At 50.1% G+C, this 9,889-nt stretch overlaps 2 protein-coding genes across 2 annotated transcripts in view; both read right to left on the minus strand.

Moving 5' to 3' along the window:
• Positions 1–1,001, minus strand: part of PTGER3 (prostaglandin E receptor 3) — a 7,915-nt gene extending 6,914 nt beyond the window's left edge. Inside the window, exon 1 of the mRNA XM_015636962.3 lies at positions 49–1,001. Within this exon, the coding sequence (XP_015492448.1) occupies positions 49–846 (798 nt within the window). The 5' untranslated portion in view covers positions 847–1,001. The remainder of the gene's footprint in view (positions 1–48) is intronic.
• Positions 1,002–1,696: 695 nt separating this feature from the next.
• The window catches only part of ZRANB2 (zinc finger RANBP2-type containing 2), a 10,106-nt gene continuing 1,913 nt past the window's right edge, over positions 1,697–9,889 (minus strand). Inside the window, exons 3-9 of the mRNA XM_015635633.2 lie at positions 9,756–9,838; positions 8,833–8,909; positions 8,390–8,527; positions 7,428–7,600; positions 5,337–5,423; positions 3,814–3,978; positions 1,697–3,294 (exon numbers count right to left, since the gene is read on the minus strand). Of these exons, the coding sequence (XP_015491119.2) occupies positions 3,231–3,294; positions 3,814–3,978; positions 5,337–5,423; positions 7,428–7,600; positions 8,390–8,527; positions 8,833–8,909; positions 9,756–9,838 (787 nt within the window). The 3' untranslated portion in view covers positions 1,697–3,230. The remainder of the gene's footprint in view (positions 3,295–3,813; positions 3,979–5,336; positions 5,424–7,427; positions 7,601–8,389; positions 8,528–8,832; positions 8,910–9,755; positions 9,839–9,889) is intronic.

Here is a 9,889-nt window from a genome sequence, read left to right on the forward strand (position 1 = left end):
AGGGCAGAGCAGGGATGGGCAGGGCAGGGCAGGGCGGCTGTCACGTACCAGCAGCGGTGACCAGCAGGCGGACAGCACGCACATGATGCCCAGCAGCTGCAGCAGCGTCTCGGTGGCGATGCGGCCCCAGCGCGAGCCGGCCTTGGCCCGGCAGCGGGCCACCAGCGCCGCGATGGTGGCCAGGTTACAGGCGCCGGTGACCACGAGCGACAGCAGCCCCAGCGCGGCGAAGGCGGCGGCGAAGGCGCTGCCGCCGGCGGTGCTGATGAAGCACCAGGTGCCGGGCCACTGCACGGCGTAGCGGCCCAGCCCGGCCAGCGGCAGCAGCGCCAGGGCCACGCCGGAGGCCCAGATGGCGACCAGGCCGCGCTCGGTGGCCCGCGGGCTCATGTGGCTCGCGTACCAGTGCGGGGCGCGGATGGCCAGAGCCCGCTCCACGGCCATGGCGCTGGCGATCAGCAGCGGGCACAGCCCGAACACCGTCATGCTGAAGCCGAAGAAGTCGCAGAGGCGGCCCGAGGGGTCCATGGTGGCCCAGGGCCGGCCCGACAGGTACACGGAGATGACGATGGGGCTGGTGAGCAGCTGGCCCAGCATGTCGGTGAGCGCCAGGGAGCCGATGCACAGCAGGAACGAGCGCTTCCTGCGGCTGCCCTTGGCGCGGTAGCTGCGGGACACGAGCAGCATGGCCAGGGCATTGCCCACGACGCCCGTCAGCATCATGGTGAGCGGGATGGCCACGGACACGGCGCTGCCGCGCTCGGCCGCCCGGCCCGTGCCGTTCCCCCGCGGGCCCGGCCCCACAGCCGCGCTGGCGTTGGGCGGCCGCTGCTGCCACGGGCTCATCCCGGAGCCGGCAGATCCTGCATGGAGCGGGCTCGGAGCCGGCTCGGAGCGACACAGGAGCAGGAACAGAACGAGCCCGGAGCCGGCTCGGAGCCGGCAGCGCCCCGGCTGCCCCGCGCGGCCGCTTTATGTGAGGGACGGGCAGGACCCGCCCCGGGGCCGGGAGAGGCGGAACGGGACAGAGCGGGCAGGGCCTGAGGGAACGGAGCGGCCCCGGGAACCGGGCTGGGAGGGAACGGAGCCCCACGAGGGCTGAGGGAGCCGGGAAGGGGCTGGAGAATCCCTGAGGGAGCTGGGAAGGGGCTGGAGAATCCCTGAGGGAGCTGGGAAGGGGCTGGAGAATCCCTGAGGGAGCTGGGAAAGCTCAGCCTGGAGCAAAGGAGGCTCAGGGGAATTTCTGGCTCTGCACAAGTCCCTGGCAGGAGGGGACAGCCGGGGGGATTTGGGATCTGCTCCAGGAACAGGGACAGGAGGAGAGGGAACGGCCCCAGGCTGGGCCAGGGGAGCTCAGGGTGGATTTTGGGAAAGGTTCTCCCCCCAGAGGTGCTGGCACTGCCCAGATCCCAGGGAATGGTCCCGGCCCCGAGCTCCAGCAGCTCCAGTTTGGACAGCGCTGCCAGGGATGCCCAGGCTGGGGTTTTTGGGGGTCTGGGTAATGATCCTGATGGGTCCCATCCAGCCCAAGATATTCCACAATTCTGTGAGAACACCTTGTAAAAGCTCCTTTTCTGTTGCAATGAAAAGCCCCTCACGATGTGAACAGCCAGGTGTGTGGGCCAGGTGAGCTGACACAGAACCAGGGTCAGGGCAGGTGATGGGGAAGGTGTTCCCAAGACAAAGCACTCGAGAGCACGGTTGACTCACAGGTTTTATTTACACTTGTCTACAGCATTGTTTTGCCTTACACGTTCTCTAAGCCAAATGAACCATCCTCCTCCTCTGCCTGTGGCCTATCAGTTGCTAAGTTTGAAACCTCTCATCTGTTAAGTACAGCAACAATTGGAATACAAAGCACAAGAAAACCCAAGGCTAACAACAGAGCGTCTACTTGATCTGGTTTTACAGTTTAGTTGGACGTTGAAGTCAGAGGCACAGTTACAGACTAACCTGCTCTTGTGCAACCTACACACATTTAGCATGGAAATTAGAAAGAAAAGAAAGCATTAAAGAAGAAACTGCATTTTTTTCTGCAAAGAGATTTATCAAAATACCTCTACACCAAAAACATTTTGCTTCTAGACCAGTCCATAAGACTCAAAAAAAAAAAAAAAAAAGAAAAAAAGAGAAAAAAAAAGCAGAATGGAGTTTTTAGATTTTGCTCCGTTTGTTTCTGCACAGTTTATCAAAACAAGCAGCAAATCTGGCAGTTTTATTACTGAAATAAATGAAGGTATATTGCTCTTTGCTTGCTTAAAAAGAATTTTCCTTACCATACTTACCTTGTGATGGCACTGAAGAAACTTAAACCTTTCTTAACCAAACGGAGCTCAAGAGAGACCAAGTTTTCTACTCAAATGGATTCCATAAAGCATTTTAAGCCATAAATTATGTTAAAGGGAAAAAATGATCGATGAAGAAGACGTTGAAGATGCCAGAACTTTCTACACAGTTTATTCACTCTCATTGGTAAAGAAAAATAAAATTAAGATACCTTGAAAATTTTAGTCAGCCCCAAAGGGGATTTTACAGGCGGCCTGCGGAAGCTTCCCTTGATTCCAAGGAGCCAGTTCCATACTCCTGCAGCCCAAGAGCAGATCCCAAGTGATCCGTTTGTAAGGAGGGATCCTGGAGTCCGGGCTCTGGAAAGCACCGCAGCCACAGCACTGTGCTGCCTGCAAACGTCCTCCCTCGCCAGGAATGAGGCTTATTCCCTCTGGAATCATGATGGACTGGGGGCTTTGAGCTGCTAGAGGGGTGTCCATCTGCACTGGCACTGCTGCATGGCAAAATAAAAACTGCTCTGCCCAAGGCCCCACTGCTGGCCCCAGGTGCCCCCAGCCCTGCCCCTGCTGTGGTCCCACGGGAGCTCCGTCCTGCCCTGGAAAACTCCCGGCTTCCTGCTCACACCAGGAGCTGTGCCAGGACATTCCCAACCTGCTCCTCCAGCTGAAGGAGCCAGGAGCAGAGGAACTGACCTTGAGAATTAACAAACCCCCCCTACAGCACAGCACCTCCCCCTGTGCCGGGGAGTTTATGGCTTAAAATGCTACTGCGGGTTTGGGTGATGGATGAACAAAGCTGCAGTTTGCCAGAAAGCCAGGACAGACATGCACCTCTACTAGCAGATTGAGCACTTCTGACCAAGTAAGACACCAACTTCTTAAAAATGTCTCATGCACTGACTGGAATTTTGGTGGGTTTTTGTAAGTGTGAGCTTTTAGACATTATTTCTTTTTAGAACTCGTACGGGAACCAGAATGGGAGGATCCGGAGGAAGATCTGCGGCGTCTGCAAGATACAAATGGAGAAAGCATGCACAGAAATGAGCTCAGATTCATCCTGGAACCCGCTTTGAGCAGCATCCTACCATAGCTGGAAGCCAAGTATATCTCATGGGGGCCTTACAAGAATATACAAGTAACTTTAAGCCACTAATTTAATACTAAAAGTCTAAATTTAATACTGAGAGTAGAATACAGTTTCTATTTCAATGCAGTATTTACTTAAGAAAATAATTCAATAATGAACACATTAACACTGCCACACACTGAAAGTGAGCCAGGTCTTTATACAGAACATGCTCCTAGCAGGAGGAATTTCATTGGAGGGGGGAAAATTAGTAAAAAAAAAAAAAGCAATTACAGAGGGGTTAACAAAAGTAAGAGTAGGGCAAGTGAGGAAACTACTTTTACTATGAGAATAACTGCTCAGATTCAATTGTTTCCCAGTGAATCTCAGTCCTTGGATAACTACAATAAACCATCACACATCTCAATACAGCCATTCTTATTCTACATAAACCCAAACCTTTCGGGTGACCGTGATCTCGAGCGCCTTTTTTTGCGATCACCAGAGGAAGAGGATCTAGAGCGGCTTCGCTTCTTGCCTCTCTCGGGGGAAGACGAGGAGCGAGAGCTGGAGTAAGATCTTTTCCTTGGGGTGGAAGACCCCCTGTAGGACCTGGAGCTGGATCTTTATTGATTGAGAAATAAATCACATTTAATTCTGGGCTCATGGAGAAGGCACAAAGACAGAACAAGCAGAGACAGTTTTCATGAACATTGGCTACTCTCTTTACTCCAGAGGTGTGGAAAATAAACACCAGGGGCTTCCATACTTACTCTGCCAAGAGCACTGCTACTGCCAGGGCAGCTTTCCTAAGAAATTTTGCTAAGCAGTGTTTCCTGATAAATGGACCAGCAATGGTTTGGAAAGCTCTTCCCAGCATTCACCAAAATGAGACATTTTGGCAAAAAAAAAAAAAAAAAGCACAGTGAGACTGCTGGGAAGTGGCCTCTGTAAGGACCCTCCTCAGCAGTTAAATTCACTCATCAGAATAACCTGGAAAGCAGAGATCCAAAGCTGATTTAGCACGCTTCACTCTGTCCTCACAGACATTTCCCACTGCGTGTTCAAGTGGCCAAACAGCAACAAATCCAGCTGTCATATTTACAGACCTCAAACTACATCTGTGAAGAGACTAAAACCTTCCTCAATCAAAATACTGCAAAAAGCCTCTCAGAACTGGGTCAGAATATTTAAAAACATCTCTTGGAATACAGTGCCCCTCTGGTGGGGCACAGGGATACCTTTCCTCTTCCCAAAAGCACGGATTCCATCTGGTGCTGACCCTCACAGGATAATCCACAGCACATCCCTGCCCCCAGGGGGTGGTGGCACCATTTGTGATCCTTCTTCCCAACCCAAGTTTCCTTATTTAGAGTTTTGGGATTCTCTGCATGCACGGAGAAGGGACAGCCCTTCATTCCATCACAGAGGGGCTGCTCTGCCAATGGAATGCCTGAGCAAGGACAGCCCAAAGGTGCTTTTGTTCCTGTGCCCTGCCCAGCTCAGTGATGCTCCAGGCAAATCACTCTGCTCTCAGCCTCTCCCACCATTTTCCTGTGACCCCCAGGTTTATCCAGGAACGGCTGCCCTGTCTCGTGGAAGGTGCAGAGCTCTCACTGAACACAAAACCACAAGTAGGGCGGCATTTCTAACGCTGCTCCAGCTCAAGCAGCCCCAGTGGAAACTGGAGAAGCACCCGAACGCCTGCAGCAGGGAACCATGCACTCAAATCCTTCTTCCTCCACTGCAGCTCGGTGGCGTCCGCGCGTCCGGCTTAGGCCAGACTTAACCTCCTGCACCACAAGCTCTGCTCCTCAGCGACCACGGCGGTGCTGGCAGCACCTGCTGCAGGGACCCAGCAGCTCTGACTCCAAGATAAAAAGCAGTTAATGTTTGTCTGAGCAGCACGGCTCTACGTGGGACCAAAGCAGCTGCAGCCTGTGCCCTGTGTCTGAGCAGGGACAGGCTGGTACCTCATTCACCTGGATTTGGACCCACGGGATCGGGACTGTTCCCTGGAGCTGGAGCGGGATCTCGATCTGGAACTGGAAGAACTCCTGGAATGGGACCTGCAACAACATGGGAGATCTTTTTCCAGTGTCTGACTTGCATTTAGCAGAGTCACTGCTCCTGAGAGCAGCAGACACGAGGCAGCAACACAGTCTGAGTCCTAAAATGCCAATCCTCCCCCAGCATCACCACAGCACCCTTTAAACCAAACACCTTCACACAGCAAGATCTCGCAATAAAAACATTACAAGCTTTACTCAGCTTTAGATTGTGGTTCCTAAAACAAAGCACAGCAATTAAACAGGACTGCAGTTACCTGGCAAAACGAAATAACTTCCTATCTATTGGTTATTTCATGAAATCAATACATTAATTTGTGCCTTAACTGGAAACCCATCAGTTTCTTTGAAAGGCAGAGCAGATGAGAGCTTTAGGATTGGCCAGCTCAGCTTCCCCCCCAGCCAGTTCTCACAAGCACTTTGCAATCAGCTTCAAATTTTAATGAAGATTTTCCCCTGCATTATAAATTAAGTGGTTAATTTGGGGCTAAAATACAGCCACATCCAACACAACCTGTAACTGGCCAAAATTATTTCCCCAATTTTCACTGATGGATTTTCTCTAAAGCACAAACCACAAGAGAAATCTAACAATGGCAGCAGGCTACAGCAACCACTGGAAACAAAAGCATTGAAAACAAATTCTAACAATGTTTTCAGGTAAAATACATTCTACTTGTGTCAGCCTCTCAGTTTATACTGTTACCACAACTTTCTCATTTTACTGGGCAGGACACAGTGGTGTGAACATCTCCTAGTTAGGAAATACATTTAAACCTTTTTAAAACCCACCAAAAATTAAAAAAAAAATAAAAGAAGCATCCACAAATGGCAACTGTTATTTCCAAATATCTGTAGCCAGAAGCAAAAGGATCAAGAGGAAGTTGAAATCTCAGTTAGGACAAGTCACTTTCTATTTCACTGTTAATATTTGTGAATTTATGGCAGGTGAGGTTGTGGAGTGTCCTTGGAGCCTCCCAGCCAAGCACTGCACACAAACTGCCCCGAGGAGTGGGAAGGAGGGGAGGCTGAGGAACAGAGGAGGCAGCAGGAGCAAGATCCAACCATGAGGAGGAGAAGCCAGAGGCTGGGGCTGGCCCCTGGTTACCACGAGGGGCTGCAGAATTTGGGCAGTGACAGGACTGAGAGCACAGAGGGGCAATGATGAAGTTGGGAGGATCAGAAGAAACTTGAACTTTACAGATGTGAATTTAATAAATGACCCTGGGAGCTTGTTCTGATTCATCAGGATCCTCCTTGCATGAGCTCTAAGGCAGCTCAAAAGCTCCAATATTAACGACAATTTCAAAGCAGTGACTGAATTTAAACAGTAATTAATTTATTACTGAATTTAAATAGTAATGAAAGAGCTTGGGCCTGCCCAGCAGACCTTTGTGAGGTCCCATATAAACCTTCAGTGCCATCAGAGAATTCCAGACTGGTTTGGGTTGGAAGGGACCTTAAAGCTCATCTCATTTCACTGTTCCATGGGCAGGGGGCTGCTCCAAGCCCTGTCCAGCCTGGCCTTGGACAGCTCCAGGGATGGGAAGGTTGTGACAACACTGCCACTGCATTTTAAGCTTTGTCACTTGCCATTATCTCAAGTTCAAGTTTCTGTTCGTTATTCCCAGGATATTCCCATTGTGTCCCCGAGTCTGCCTGGGCTGCATCGTCTCTGCCTCTCCTGCCACCTCCTCCCACTCCAGCAGTGCCCCCCTCTGTCCAACAACAGAACCACCCGTGGCCAGCGAGCCTGAAAACCTGAAAACAAACTGCATTATTCCCTGTCTTTGAGGGATTTCACCAAACATCAACTCAAAGCACTAAAACAAGCCCCAGGCCCCACGGAGCCTCCCTGCTGCAGCTCAGGCTGAGCATCACCACCTCTGTAAACGGAGAGTTATTCACATCATTACACAACTGCAAGGCAATCAAGACAAAGGAAATAAGGAAGTCAGATACTGACATTTTGCCTGGCGTTACCCTGGACCTGTACCCGTTTACCTGGACCTAGACCTTGAGCTCGAGTGAGAGGATGAGCGCGAGGACGAGCGCGAGTGGGAGGAGCGGGACTTGGAGCGGCTGCGCCTCGGCGCCTTCTTCTTCTTGTTGGTGTCCTCCTCCTCACTGGCATCCAGGTTGTACTTGGACAGGTCAGCATCATCTTCATCCTCATCCTGGCACAGGCACAACACAGCAAACTCAGGCCATGCCTCTAGCTCCCCTTCACTTGTTACTTATTCTGGCCTTCACCTCGAGCTCCTTCCCAGCCTTTGAGACTGGATCGGGATTTAATGAGACCCCACAATTTTAAGCAAAGAGTGACTGAAAATTGATGTTTCCAACCAAAGTAATAAAAACCCTGCAACCCCCTCCAATATTTAACAAAGTTAATGAGCACACTGACACATTTTTACCACTTTAAAAGAATTTTCACCCTCAGAATCTCTGCAGAGACAGATCTCATGTGCAGTCTGGTGACTGCTGTGTAAAACACGACCATCTGCACATGTCTCTGCAGGGCTGCTGCCCAAAGATGTGGAAAATCCAATAAGTGATGCTCATATCATTCAGAAAAGATGAAAAAAACCCCTCAGAATATTTTACTTCATTTTATAAAAAATAAATCTGATGTGGTTTTGAAACCCTAGGAAGAAAACTCAAGAGCACTCGCTGTACATGGTAACCACACATCCGAATTCCAAATAAAGATCTTGGGTTCTGATCTCACATAAGTTTGTAATTTATGATTTAAGAAGCTGCCCATTTTTGGGTGCAGGTGCTTAGAACAAAGCAGAGCTTGTGCCCATCTCTTCCACCTGTTATTATACAAAATATATATATATATATATATTCTACCCTTTACTGCCAGAGCTCTGCTCCAAAGGCAGCTGAAAACACTGCCCAGCCCTTCCCCTGCTCCTGGGCAGCACTGAAATCATGATTAAAACAATAAACCATCCTACCTCATCCAATTTATACTTGGAGAGATCTTCATCCTCATCCTCCTCATCCTCCCCCTCAGATTCCTTATCTTCCACTTCCTTCAGGATGGAGGCAGGACCCACCGGCTTCCCCCGGTACTTTTTCTTTTTGCGCCCAAACTGAGGAATTTTGTGCCAGGATTAGAACAGGATTTAACAAAAACCAATCACCAACTCTATTTTTGGTAACACTTCTATAAGAAAAGAAATAATCATCAACTTTAAATAAGATCTCGGCCCAAGGGAGAGGGGAGCACTGTGGAACATCAATTAGCAACAAGGAACCTTCAGAGATGCTCATCCTGGGGACAATGAGACTCCACAGAGATGAACGGGAATCTGAGCAGTTTGGGTTTCAATTTTATGGGATATCCTTAAAAAACACAACCAGAGTCTCCCCAGAACAACCCCTGTCCCTCCCTTACCTCATCATACTCCCCGTCGGACTCCTCCCGCTCTATGTACTCCACGTTCTCCCGTTCATTGAATCCTCCTCCATAGCCTTGAGAAAGGGGCAAAACAACACAATCCCTTGAGCTGCACCACATTGAGCACAGAAACCTCCACAGGGGCTCTGGGAACCCTCACAGAACTGTCAATCTGCCATAAGGATGTAATGGGATCTCAGGAGGAACATGAACTGTTCCCACGTGCGTTTATTAAATGTATTCCTCAGAAATCCAATTAAAAGAATGGAATAGGACCACTGAAAGTATTTATCTACTTAATTAATTACTAAGCACTTCAATAAATTATTTAAATAATAAATACATGGATATACTATTTGCAATTATAATAATTATATGAAATTTGATTACATTACTTAATATCCTTTCCTATTTTCACAATATTCAATACTGAAATATTGTTTTTCCTTTTGAATAATAAGCTCTGTGCTCTTCTCTGGGCTCCTTTATTTCTGTGCCTTTGTGTTCCACCCTGTGCTCTAAATCCCCTGCTGTGCTCCTGCAGTGGATTCCCTGATCCAGGAGCAGAGGGCAGGAGCTGTAAGGAGATCCTGCCCCAGTTCCCTCTGGGCTCACGTTCCCACAGGAGAGCTGAAACTGAGCCCCAGCCCTCCTGAGCAGATAACAGCCTTATCTGCACAGCCCTCTGCACACCCAGAGCCCACAGGGGGCCTCTGCAGATCAATTCAGCATCGCTGCCAAAGCCCTGACATCAAAATCAACCCAGGGCCAGCTCAGGCTGAATTTCCCACACGGAGCCACCACCTCCCCAGCAGCAGGACTGGCTGAGGCCAGGATCCTGCACCCCTCCTGGGCAAATGAGGAGAGTGCACTGGGACTGCCAGAGCCCTGTGCCAGCACCTGGGGCTCCCCCAGCTCACCTGTCCTCTCCTCCAGCTTGGCGTACTTGGGGGTGTTGCACATGTTACACTCGGAGCGCCGCGCCCAGTTCACATTGCCACAGCTGCAGGGAGAACACACAGAGAGGAGTGTTACACCCCAAACTGGGAGTGTT

Source organism: Parus major, chromosome 8 (genome assembly GCF_001522545.3).
Source record: "Parus major isolate Abel chromosome 8, Parus_major1.1, whole genome shotgun sequence".
NCBI lineage: Eukaryota > Metazoa > Chordata > Aves > Passeriformes > Paridae > Parus > Parus major.